This window comes from Polypterus senegalus, chromosome 12 (assembly GCF_016835505.1).
Source record: "Polypterus senegalus isolate Bchr_013 chromosome 12, ASM1683550v1, whole genome shotgun sequence".
Classification (NCBI taxonomy): Eukaryota; Metazoa; Chordata; class Cladistia; order Polypteriformes; family Polypteridae; genus Polypterus; species Polypterus senegalus.
The window spans coordinates 102743936-102757561 of NC_053165.1; the positions used below are offsets into that span (position 1 = coordinate 102743936).

Below are 13626 nucleotides of genomic sequence, written 5' to 3' on the forward strand. Positions count from 1 at the left end.
CTTCTTTAAAAAGTGCATCTTTATTTTATATTCATCCGCATCTTTGTTATTTAGCAAGTCTTTGTTATTGCTATAATATCAGAATTATGCTTAACTACATACAACTCTATCTCACTTGTTTTATTTTTGATGCTTCTAGCATTAAGGAAAACTATTTTTTATGTGTTACACATTTTACCATTTGCACTTAAACTTTTAGTTAGAATTTATGTTACTATGTATATTTATTTTTATACAATTGTTTGCTCCTTTATGCACAGTTCTAAATCCCACCTGCCTCAAACTCCCTAGTTTAAACAATCCTTGACTAACCTACTCATACTCCTACCCAACATATTAGTGCCCCTCCAGTTTAGATGTAACCCATTGCAGCGGAACAGATCCCATCTGTTCCAAACGGAGTCCCAAATATCCTAAATCTATACCCTTCTACCTTACACCAAGATTTGAGCCCCGCATTAAGCCTTCTAATCTCCACAGTCTTACCTGGACTTTGCACACGGCATAGGCATAGCTTCGGGGAAGACTACCTTTTCAGTTCTGCTCCTCAGGCTAGCACTTACTATAACTCTTTAAATTTGGACTGCAGAACTGACAGAGTACCCTTATGTATGTCATTTTTTCCAGCATAGACAATGACAACTGGAGGTCTCCCACCTGTGCACCTAGAAGGCAACACACCAAGTGGGATGCGCTGTCTCTGTAGCAAACCTCCATGAGAAACCTCCATGACTATGCACTTGAGGTGCTGGATCAGCATCTCCCACAGATGTAGCCTTTAAGGGGGATTGGTTCCTCTAAGCCATAACTCCAAAAAGACCAACCTCCAACAGGACTTGCAGTGTGCTGGTCTCATTGTTAAAAACTGACTTTGGATTACTAAAACTGCTCAATTTCTTATTAAAATTAAATGATTTAACTTAAATGGTAAAACTAAAAAGCTAAAAAATTGATTAAAGAACTGCTACAGTTATTTTCCTCCTTCTGGCTCCTTAAGCTCCTGTAACATTCCCCCATTGACTGCCTGCTGCTTGTCTTTCTTTGAGATTATGTTGACTTTTCTCTGTCTGTTCTCCTAACTTTGTGTCCCTCTTATTCCTTACTTAAAAGCTCACCACTCACATTGTCTGTCCTTCGTATTAGTGAATTCTTGCACTGTCGCTCTCTTACTTACTCTACTTTCCAGACTGCTGTTTAATCCAATAAACGTTTTATACACTTTATCCTACTTACTAAGAAAACTCACTTACTGAACATCTGCAGGTAGTTATTTCATTATTCTCTGACTAAATGCCTGTCTATGTACTGTGGAGCCCGTCTCTTAACTGCTTAGAAGTCAGCCAACTACCTGTACCTAAAATGAACGTTTTCTTACTTAAGAACACTTGTGCCCTCGCTTTCTACTAGCATAAACGATTAACTGTACAAGTGCTAATGGTACTCTGTCCAATTATTCTTTATATGTCTTGACCTTTTTTACAGTAAGATATAAATGTAATTTTAAAGTATTTGACGCTACAAAACCAGTTATTTACTTACAGACTGTCTAGTTTCCGCTATTGCCGGTGTCTGCTACTGCTTACTGCTCCGTCTCACTGACGGTAATTTGAACAAGAAAAAGAACAAGAGAGTACAAGTAAATTTTCCCAGACACAAAAATCAAAAAAAAAAACCCACCAAAATTCATCATTTAATTAACTCTCACACCTTAGACCACTAAATTCTCCACACATTCTCGTCCTCTCGCAAGGGTAACATTAGTATGTCTCATGTTTTCATGTACATATTTGATATTGTTTGCTGTTGTCCAGTGTTGATCATCGTAGACTCCTATTCTTTAAGAATCATTAGAAAACAATCTATCAGAAACAAAAATCATCATCCCCGTTCTGCATGAAAACATAAGATAAGATTTTTCTTAACCATCACTACAAACTACATGGGGAAGTAATATATAAAAGTATCATTTTGGGTTGACCACTCATTTAAGCATTTAATTTTTTAATAAAAGTAAATATTATCCAAAATCACCCTAACTAGGAATGATAATTTTGTACATTAATGTAATCAAGAGCTTCAAGTAAGAATTAAAGATTCTCATGGAAAAAGAAAACTTCAGTGAATATTAAGAATGCTCACCTCACAGTTTGGTCTGCTAGCCAGCCAGCATCACACTGATGAAAGCCATCATCATAAGCTGCCTGCAGCTGCTCTGCTGTAGCAATGATGGCACTGTTCTGAATGCACGCCTTCTTGGCATTCTCAAAGTTCAGGGTGTAACGGCTTGAGATAGCTCGGTAGTGAAAAACAATCCCTTTCAAAAAGAATTACTATAGAGTTAGGCAATGGCAAACTGAAAGATAACATTAATTAGAAATAAGTAACCACTTTGTTACCTCATTTTGTACAATGAAATACATTTGGTTATGCTGTTAAATGGTGCCCAGTAAAATGGGTATGACTTTGGCCTTAGATATATATCTATATATATAGATAGCCTTATATTGTAGGATATTCAAATTTACTGGATAGACAGTGGTGCACATTGAAGTCCAAAGAATGGTTTTGGATTGTCCCTAAACCTTCTTAGGGGACAGGAATGGTGAATGTCCTGGGTAGATAGAATGTTTACTCCATATTTTGAACTGGCAAGTACAAGCAGTTTAGGACTTACTAAACATGTATTGCAAATATAAGACAAAGAGACTTCAGGACCAAGAAGTTTCACTGCTTAGAGTAGCCACTGAGGTCTGAGAAATTCATATATTATAAACATCAAAAAAAAATTACTGACATATACAATACTGTGGATTGTAAAGCAAAAAAGTAACAGAAGCAACAAGTATTTAAAGATTCAGGCCAAGCTATGTTTACTGTCTCATATGTTGTACAAAGCTCAATTTCCTCAAGTAGAGACTTCTGTGATCTCAGTAATTCACCTGAGTACAACATTATCTTTGTTGCTGGAAAAGAGTGGGTGTGATTGGACAGTGTGTGGCCTTGTCTGATACTAACCTCATCAGTTTCATCAACATCAGATGAATGGAGAAACACTGCTTTATTTTTTTAGAATGTGTCATCTTAACAGACACCTGTCAAATAACTAACCATAGGAAATAAGCAAAAACCTGCAAAATTGCCAAATTTATCTTAGAATTTTATGTCATCATCTACAACCCTTATGTTTGCTTCACACATTTGATCATTTATGCATCTAACCTGTGGTTGTTAAAATGATGTATCTTCTTGACACTACGGTTTTACAATTTTATTTATGCGCAAGTGTACCTAGTAATTATATAGAACTAGCCAACCTGCAGCGTAGCATACGCCACATAATTATCAACGTCTCAAGTCTCTCTCTCACGCGCCTGTGTGTGTGTGTCTCTCTCGCACGCCTGTGTGTGTCTCGGGGTCTTGTTCACGAGTGAGGGAAGAATGGAGCGTGAGATCAACAGGCGGATCGGTGCGGCATCCGCAGTGATGCGGGCTCTGCATCGGTCTGTCGTGGTGAAAAAGGAGCTGAGCCGTAAGGCAAAGCTCTCAATTTACCAGTCGATCTACGCTCCTACCCTCACCTATGGTCATGAGCTATGGGTAGTGACCGAAAGAAAGAGATCGCGAATACAAGCGGCTGAAATGAGTTTCCTCCGCAGGGTGTCTGGGCTTTCCCTTAAAGATAGAGTGAGAAGCTCAGTCATCCGGGAGGGGCTCAGAGTAGAACCGCTGCTCCTCCGCATCAAGAGGAGTCAGATGAGGTGGCTTGGGCATCTGATCAGGATGCCTCCTGGACGCCTCCCTGGTGAGGTGTTCCGGGCACGTCCAACCGGGAGGAGGCCCCGGGGAAGAACCAGGACACGCTGGAGGGACTATGTCTCCCGGCTGGCCTGGGAACGCCTTGGGATTCTCCCGGAAGAGCTGGAAGAAGTGGCCGGGAGAGGGAAGTCTGGGCCTCTCTGCTTAAGCTGCTGCCCCCACGACCCGACCTCGGATAAGCGGAAGAGGATGGATGGATGAATTGTTGCATGGAGTTTCCCTAGATATATCATTTACTTAAGCTTTTTTCACTCATCACATCAAAATGGATCATCACATCAAATTTTCCATTGCGAATGCTGCTATTGAGAGAGAAATAAACAGTAAGGACAGGAGACGCAAGGGATCATGCTTTCTGGTGCTGTTAAAAGATTGAAATATGAGGGTAATCTACTTCTACAGTCATGAACAGGTTTCTTGCCTTTTGAGGATTTTGTAATTTAAATTCTTTCTTCATATTGAATTTATTGACTTAATTCAGATTTAAATATAACCATATTTTGGGGTTGTACTTTAAGGATGTGAGCTGCACTGCTTCCTCACAGGTCCAAAGTCCTGGGTTCCCATCCACACTCCATATTTGGATTTTGTATGTTCTCTTTCCACCTGTATCATTTTTTTTACTCTGTCCCAAAATGTATTAGGTTAATTGATTACTCTCAAATGTCTAAATGAATGTGGTCGCATGTGTGATTGCACATTGTAAGGGACTGGCCTCTGGTCCAGGGTTGTTCCAGGGCTGGCTCCCATCTTGCTGTCAGGATAGAGATCCAAAACCTGAACTGGATAAGGAAGTCAGAAAGTGGAAAGAACAATCGATCAAATCTATTATTATATATTTATTTTTTACAGGTGGAGAATACTTTAGGAGATGTCCCTATAGGAATGGATCCTCTATTTTATGCTGGAAATGAAATGACTGAGTTTCATTTTGAGCTTTAAATGATTATAAATGTACAGCACCCTCTAGTGTTCCAAACATTTTCATTGATATTTGTTTTGTGTAATGGTTAAGTTAAATAAAGTTATTCAACTAGATTGTTTTACAAGTATGAAATATTTTGTGTGTTCAAAATATTATTAATTGGCTATCATATTAGTTAACTGCAAACAGTTCATATCAAGTGGAGCTATTTTTCCATTAACATGATCAGTACAACATTTGTATGATTAATTATATCTTTTATATAGTCTTTATTTTATGTTTTGACTTGTCTAGAACACAGATGCTTACCTTTGACCTCTACTGTCACAGTGTCCTGGCTGTCCTCAATTCCCTTCATTACTTCACAGCGATAAATCCCAGAGTCACTGGAGCGCAGCTCACTGATCTTAAGTGTAGCATCTATTGGCTTGCCAGGGTAATTGGCTAAGGTAACTCTGTCCAGGTAATCAGCTGTGACTCGCACCTGTCCTTCTGTGGCTACCAGAATAACTTTCTCACTGTCTTCTGAAATAAAGCTCCACTTGATCCAAGGTGAGAGAGGGGAAGTGGTGGTTGTACCAGGATCATGAGTGGTACTGTCCTTAAAGTAACAAGGTATGACAAGAGTACCACCCAGCAGAGGTTGAAGAACTGGTGGATCAGGAATGTTAACTGAAAGCTCACTGCCAGAAACTATAAAAAAGATAATAGCAAGAAGAGTGGATGACAATTTTAAAGATATCCAATGTAAATCATGTTAGATAAACACCAAAACATACATAATGTACATCAGACATACAGTAATAGGCTTTAAATTGTGTATTCAAACCTATGTAATTAGGTTGATACAAAAAGGGAATATAGCAAAAATTAGACTGAAATGTTAATAAGACTTACCAGAGAGTTCGATGGATATTTCTGTGGCCACAAAGCGGAGATACACAATTAGCAACAGCAAAGTGGTCATATTTTTATCTAGAGAGAAGTAGACAAATAAATACATAAATGGATGAGATTACTATCAGAGGACAGGTAAACCTTTTATAGCAGTGCTTTTATGGGAATGGGATATTAATTCAAACAATGTATGACTTAATTTGATAAAAATGTTCAAGACAGACAGTGAGCACCAATAACTGTCTTTTTCTTCTTAACAGTACAGAAGTTAAAATTTCAAAAGTGTTCAGATAAATCTTGTTTTTTTGTCTCAATGACAACTACTTCTTTAATTAAAATGTCCCATTTAGCACAAAGAAATCATTCTGAAGCCTTTGACTCATCAACGAATTCACCATAACCTCCAGTAGACACCAGCAAGTTAAATTCCACATATTAGGTGATGATCAAGGGCCTTCTTTTGGAGCATACGAGCAGTGAATACTTCTATGCAAGCTCATTTTATTGAACTGTGAGCAGAAATTCCCATGATTAAGTCAGATGAATCCCAAACCAAGAAAGAGATACACTCTCCGCACAACACTGCCTCTTAAAACAGTGGTGAAATCAGAGCGTTGTACAGTAAGTCTGCTACTCTTAAGTTTAAACTGACAGGTCAGGAGAACCTGCAAATTGTAAGATTGCCTGGAAGCTCTGTAAAGAACAATATTATGTATCTTCTTTCAGAACACTGGCTGAAGTGGTTTTCATATTCCCTACATTAGTCCCTGACTTGCAAACAGTGTTGCCCAAGATAGGCTCAATATGTCCCTGAATTGACTTATGCATGTATGATAATATTGTGTTATGTTATTAATATAAGTTAGAGAAAGAGGCAACCCCAGTAATGACTTTTGTTAATGCCCACTCTGAGTGCTAGTAAATTAGAAAAATGTCTTGCTAAATAGTCTAATGCTTTGTGTATTTTAGCTAGTTCCACCTTTTTCTGTGCACTGCATGACACGAACACTTTACAAACAACATTCATTATCTATGCTTATATTGACATTTTTCGGATATGCCCTTACTGGGTAGGTTTATTATCTTTTCCTTTGATGCTCATTCATCACTTAATTAGCATGGTAGGCCTTTAGACACAATAGGACTATGAAAACCCATATTCCGTTTTTGGATATTATATTATATTATATTATATTATATTATATTATATTATATTATATTATAGGTATGGTGGCATAGTGGTTAGTGCTGAATCTAGCACCTGGGGTTTGAATTCCACGCCCAGTGGTTATCTGTGTGGAGTTTTCACTTTCTCCACATGTCTACATGGGCTTTCCTCACACATCACTAAACACATCAGTGTTAGACTGACTGTAAGTGTGAATATGTGTGTGTGAGCCACCCCATTGACTGGTGCCACATCAAGGGCTGATTATACTGCCCACTATTCCAGACCCCTAAGTGGATTTGAATGGATTTTATTATATTAAATTATATTATCTGCAGTGGGCTGGCTCCCTGCCCGGGGTTTGTTTCCTGCCTTGTGCCCTGTTTTGGCTGGGATTGGCTCCAGCAGACCCCCATGACCCTGTAGTTAGGATATAGTGGGTTGGATAACGGATGGACGGATATTATATTATATTGATCACTCTTTAATAAATATGGCTGGCTTGATTTGTTTTTCTTTCAGTTTCCTTGGTAGAGCCCTTAGGATTTTCTACATATTATGGCATGTTACTGACCACATTGAGCATTCCCTTATAAATAAATACTAAAAGAACATCTATGGATTCATTTTATTATTTTCAGGAATTGTCATCTCTTACTGTGTTTTGGCACTTTTAACTTTGCTTTTTGCCTGTACTGCTTATTCACTGGTTACCATTTTCTTGTAATTTCTTTCTCGTTTCCTTTCTTATTGAATCCAGGGATTGGTTAATTATCCTATTACATTTAATTTTTTATATGACATGCTCCAATATTAAATGGTGTATATTTTTAATCCACTCTCATTTTTTGAAACCATCTTCACATTTAGAGGTTTGTCATAGTTTATTTCTTTAAGACTTTATCATACCTACGGTAGGTCAAACCTGCCATTGTGAAATTTTGTATGGATAGATGAAAATTCCACATCCCCCTTCTCAGCCGCTAACTAAGTCCTCTTCTTCTTCTTTCAGCTTCTTCCATTTAGCGGTTGCAACAGCAGATTGTCCCTCTCCATCTATCCCTGTCTTTTACATTATTTTCTGCCACATCAACTGCCTCCATGTCCTCTCTCACCACATTCATAAACTTCCTCTTTGGCCTTCCTCTTTTCCTTTTGCCTAGCAGTTCCATCCTCAACATTCATTTTCTGATGTACCCTTTATCTTTCCTCTGCAAGTGCCCAAACCACCTCAATCTAGCCTCTCTCAATTTTCACCAAACTTTCATACTTGTGTTGCCCCTCTAATATACTCATTCCTATTCCTGTCTACCCTTGTTACTCAAAGTGAAAATCATAGCATCATCAACTCCGCCACTTCCAGCTCTGTCTCCCATCTTTTCGTCAGTGCCACCGTCTCCAAACCATACAACATAGATGGTCAAACTATCATTTCATAGACCGTCCCTTTCGCTCTCGCAGGTACTCTTCTATCACAAATCCCTTCTGCCTTCACCACCCAGTCCACTCTGCCTGCATTCTCTAATTCATCTCTCTGCTGCATTGGACTGTTGAACCCAAGTATTTAAATTCATCTACCTTCAGCATCTCTGCTCCTTGCAGTTGCAGCCTTCCACCACCTTCCCACACATGTACTCCATCTAACTCCTCCTGACTTACATTCCCCTTTTCTCCAGTGTGTACCTCCACCTCTCCAGGTTTGTCGCAACCTGCTGTCTACTCTCACTACAGATCACAATATCACCTGCGAACCTCATACAATTGATAGTAACATCATAGCTTTAAAATATCATTGATGTGGAATCACAGGATTTCTGCTTAAACTGAAAGTCGTTATAAACTGTGACGGACAGCCGGGTCCCATGCCAGGCCGGGAAGCCTCTGCTGCATACGTCCCGGGGGGAGCCACCATGGACAGTGCAGTTCCTTCCCCGGGGCGCCTGGGGGCAGTCTCCCTGGCCGTGGGTCCTTCCTCAGTCTCCCCCGTGGCTCCATGGGACATGGAGTCCACCACAGCCCGGTTGGGAGATGGGGTGGCCGCTAGTGGGTACTGCGGAGAGCCAGCCGCCACAAGGGACGATTTACCAGCCCCACCGCTATAAAGCGGGCCAACCTCCCTTCATTCTTGGCCAGAATCGGGAGGAAGAGGACGAGGTTGCCTGGGAGGAGTGGTGGTGCCAGAAAGGGTTGTTTGGAGTTTGTGTTTTGTGCTTTTGGGACTGTGTTGGGCCTGTGGGACATGGGGAAGACGTGCCCCACGGCTGAAGAGAAAAATAAAAACTCTATTTGTTTTACACGTGCCTCTGTGTGAGTCTGTGCCGGGTCGGGTGCTATATAACGCCTTTTACAAAACATACAATATACGAGTGTTTTTAACATAATATAGAACTTTTAGAGGAACAGTATAAACAAAACATTTGAGGTTAAAGTACATTACACAATGAACCATCCTTCCAGTTAATGCATGATAAAGTTATGATCCTTTGATAACGTGTTGTTTAACATTGTCTGTTAGGTGGCTTAAAGTAAAATTACAAATATTTTAAGTTTTTGTGTAATTGTGATTTCTAAATTTATGAATTATTGAGATACAGTTAAATAGAACTAATCAAACTTAAACCTATATTAAAGGCAATTCAGAGGAAACAATATACTATTACAACAGTTAATCTTCAATCCTAAAATTTAATAGAAATTCTTCAATACATTTAGGACTTTGTAAGGTTCACCAAAGCAAAGTACTACAATTGTTTTTTTGTTGAAGTCCTTCCTTTACAAATCTCTGATAGACAAGAGTCGATTGTAGAGTACTAAAACTAAGTAAATATTTAATTTCTGCTACTTTTGTAACATTACAGATAACAGATGAGGGTGTACTGGTGTCCGGATTACAGTCTTCTCCTGAATGTCAGCTAGACAAAGACGCTGATTTTAGACTTTGGGAGTAAAGGCACTACCACCCCCACAGAATCAGCAGCACTCAGGAAGACAGATGCACATCTGAGGGCCATCTTTGTCCAAGCACAGTGACACTATGGTGAACAAGACACAATTATGTCTTTAGCACCTCAGATGCAGCTGGGAGTTTAGTTTGCCCTTGCAAATACTAAATAATTTCAGTAAATCCACCAGTGAAGTTATCCTGACTGGAAGTATAACCACATGTTTTGGAAATAGCACACAGCATGACCATGAAGCACCGCAAAAAGTGGCACGGTCAGGTGAACACATTACTGGGTGTGCATTTTATAAATCCCAGGACATCTGTACCAAGTATAGGAAAAGAAAATTTTCTGAGATGCCAGCCTTCCCCATGATGAGATGTAATACCGAGGTCCTGACTCTTTGTGGCCATAAAAGATCCCTGGGCATTTTACAAAAACAGTTGAGTGTTTCACAATGTCCTGGTTAAACTGCCCACCACAGTCTTGTCCATTCTGGCTCCTAATCATCCCTGTACCTTATTAGCTAGCTATCGCTGTCACCTCTAATAGCTAATGAATAGTGAGCGTAATGGCATAAGAATGGCTATCTCATAATTCAGGTGGATGCTACACACGCTACACATTGGTGGTCATTAAACTGACTCCTCACTGTCTATGTAAAGCTCTTTAAATAGGTAAGAAAAACATTATATAAATGTAGTTAATTAATTTATTTATTATTATCCTTTTCAAGTTTGTGATCTCATGGTATTTAGCCCTTGTTTTGTTTGACTACCTCTTTATCCTTTTTATCATTTCCTTGTTCTTTATCATTCCCACTATAATCTTTGGACGCGTCTTGTGTTCTAATATATAACCACATAAGTGACAATAATCTTTTTTCTTGTCCAGTTATAGAAAAAACTAAAACGATGATCCTGATTCTACTTCAGCACTCATACATAAAATGGTCTTCCAGCAATATACGAGGTGTAGCAGAAAAGTAATGAGACTGGCAACACTGTAAGCGATCTGGCAACGCTGTTGTCCTTGATAGAGCACGTGTATCAGTACCCTCCCATAGCTCAGTGCGAGTTTCAACTCTTTCTGTTAACTACGTGATTTTTGTGACTGCTTTTAGCGAAGTTGTGTTTTTGGTTGTGCGTCATGCAAAATGGAACAGCATAATTTGGAGCAACGTTGTGCCATTAAACGGCAAGTGTGACGTTTGAAAAGTTAAAACAGGCCTATGGGGAACATTCCTTATCCCGAGCTCAAGCTTTTCGCTGGCACAAATCATTTTTGGAAGGCAGAAAACACTCTGAAGATGAACACTGTTTAGGGAGGCCTTCAACTTCGAAAACCAATGAAAACATCGAACGTGTGAACACTCTTGTGAGATCAGACCGTCGTTTAACATTAAGAATGTTGAGTGAACAATTAAATTTGAACAGATTTACCGTTCATCAAATTTTGACTGAACATTTGCAAATGCGAAAGGTCTGTGCCAAAATGGTGCCGAAAAACTGCCCTCTACATAACAGAATTTTTGACCTCAAAAGGCATTCCTGTGGTTCCCCAGCCCCCTTATTCACCTGACCTCAGTCCGTGTGACTTTTTCCTTTTTCTTAAACTGAAAAATGTCCTCAAAGGACGTCATTTCGGGACTTTAGAAAACATCCAAAATAGTGTAACGGACATGGTGAAGACCATGCCGGTTGAAGACTTCCAGCGCTGCTACCAACAGTGGGAACAACGTCTCCATCGGTGTGTAGCTGCCCAAGGGAACTACTTTGAAGGGGATAACGTTGATGATTGAAAAAAATAAAAACTTTGGTAAATAAAAAATCAGTCTCATTACTTTTCTGCCACACCTCGTATAAGTGTATTTAAGAAAGACGATGAAGTCATATTAGTGCTGCCTGTCTTTTGTTAGACAAAGGCTTTATAGTGTAAGAATATACAGAAGTATATTTAGTCTCTCTATTATAATAAAAAAATCTTGGGTCGAGACATGATTTTCTCGGAGACACTTGCCTTGAGACAAGGTAGTGAGACAAAAGGACAGCTGTTGTACAGGCTTTTAAATATTCGATGCGCTGTGCAACATGCAGATCATGCAGCACAGCAGCAGCAGGCCAACTGATCGGCCATAGAGGAGGTAAAAAAAATTATTTGTTGCCCATTGTATCACCGTTTAAGAGAGGGTTTCAGAGGAGCAACCGCATCTCCTTGGCATGCGTTCAGCCCCCCTCTTCATAACACGAGAGGCAGAGACGCGAAGTGGCTGGCGTGTAGTGCACCCCACGGGGAGAGGGAGAATGACTCAATCACTGCAGCTTTATTACTGGCAAATATCAAGAAATAAAAATGAATGAAAATGAATGAAATGAAAACATCAATCTCTTTAAATTGTATATTCGGTTAACCAAACCCGGGGGTGGGTAAGCAAAGCGAGCAGGGTGCAGAGCCCCCTAGTATTTTAAAATATTACAAATAGGTCCAAATATGAGACATTATATCACCCTGTATTAGGTTATTTAGAAAGAGAGAGATATGGTGCTTCATTCCAAGAGTGGGCTAGCTGGAGGAACTGCATACTTGAATGAACTCATCCTACTTACAGTAGTTAGGCAAAAGACAATATAACTGAAAATCTTAACAGCCTAAACTGTTACATAAAGGTTTTCCGCTACAATTATTCAACCGGATTTCTCATAAATTGACTAATTTATTATTGATAACGATTTACTAGCCTCTGTCAATTCTTGTCAATAATATTATCTTCAATCACATTCCCCTTATCCCAGGGGTCCTCAATCCCAGTCCTGGAGAGCCGCAGTGGCTGCAGGTTTTTGTTCTGACCTGGTTGCGTAATTAGAAAGCAATTCTTGCCAATAAAGCACTAACAAGCTATGAAATTAAATTAACTCTGCTATGTCAGGTCATTCTCATATCCTAGATTTTCTTTCCCTTTCTATCATGCAGATGATTTGAAGGCTAAAATGGACGAGTAATTCTCAGTCCTTCACTTTTTTCTCTTCATTTTTCTTCCAAGTATTTAATTAAACCCAATAGTGCAGATAAATACACACAGGTGTAAATGTAAATAAGCTAAATGGAGAAATGCTGCTCTCTCTTGTCATTTGCATGTTATTGATAATAAGGAGCAATTAAAATAGCTGTTTAAGACAAAATTAAGCAATAAGGGCTCAAAATCACTAAAGTGAAGCAGAAGTGTTACTTTAGCAATAAGTGCTTTTTATTAAGCAACTGGGTTGGAGCAAAAACCTGCAGCCACTGCGGCTCTCCAGGACCGTGATTGAGGACCCCTGCCTTATCCTAAACCGGAAATCATTATGTCACCCTATTACAGCTCGCCTATGGAGGCTTATCACATTAATAGAAGCGCACAAATTTGTTTTTAGAGGTAAATATTTCTCCAGACCATTGTGGGGCCACTAAAGACATTGTTAAGAGACATTGGAGACTGACAGGAGGAGATTGGAGACTGAGATGTACTGACATGTTGATGTCATCCATGCAAATGGAAATGGAAGTGCTGAGAGTTTTGTGTTGTGAGGCTTGAAAGTTAATTAAAAGACAAAATTTTACTCCTAAAAACTTTGCTTTATGGTTGCCGCTAAGATGCCGTGCAGGAATTTTTAAAGCTTTTTCCCCTTTTTCTCCAAATGTAGCTGAGTGTTAGGGGAAGTGTTTGGAAAAGTTACTTGTTACTTGTACATACTTGTACTTGCTCAAAACTAACATGAGCGAGGCAGTAGCTGGTAGCTGACACTAGCAACTCTTTAAGTAAGTAAACCAGCATTGCAGCAAGGAATAGTTAAAAGTAACAATGATTCCTTAATGGGAAATTGGATAAAGCACCATATAAC

General features: G+C 39.3%; 1 protein-coding gene across 3 annotated transcripts in view; it reads right to left on the reverse strand.

The window, feature by feature from the left end:
• The window catches only part of LOC120541444 (aggrecan core protein-like), a 177842-nt gene that overhangs the window by 128436 nt on the left and 35780 nt on the right, over positions 1-13626 (reverse strand). For all 3 annotated transcript variants that reach the window (XM_039773072.1, XM_039773071.1, XM_039773070.1), the window contains exons 2-4: positions 5639-5716; positions 5051-5434; positions 2140-2314 (exon numbers count right to left, since the gene is read on the reverse strand). In XM_039773072.1, the coding sequence (XP_039629006.1) occupies positions 2140-2314; positions 5051-5434; positions 5639-5708 (629 nt within the window). In that variant the 5' untranslated portion in view covers positions 5709-5716. The remainder of the gene's footprint in view (positions 1-2139; positions 2315-5050; positions 5435-5638; positions 5717-13626) is intronic.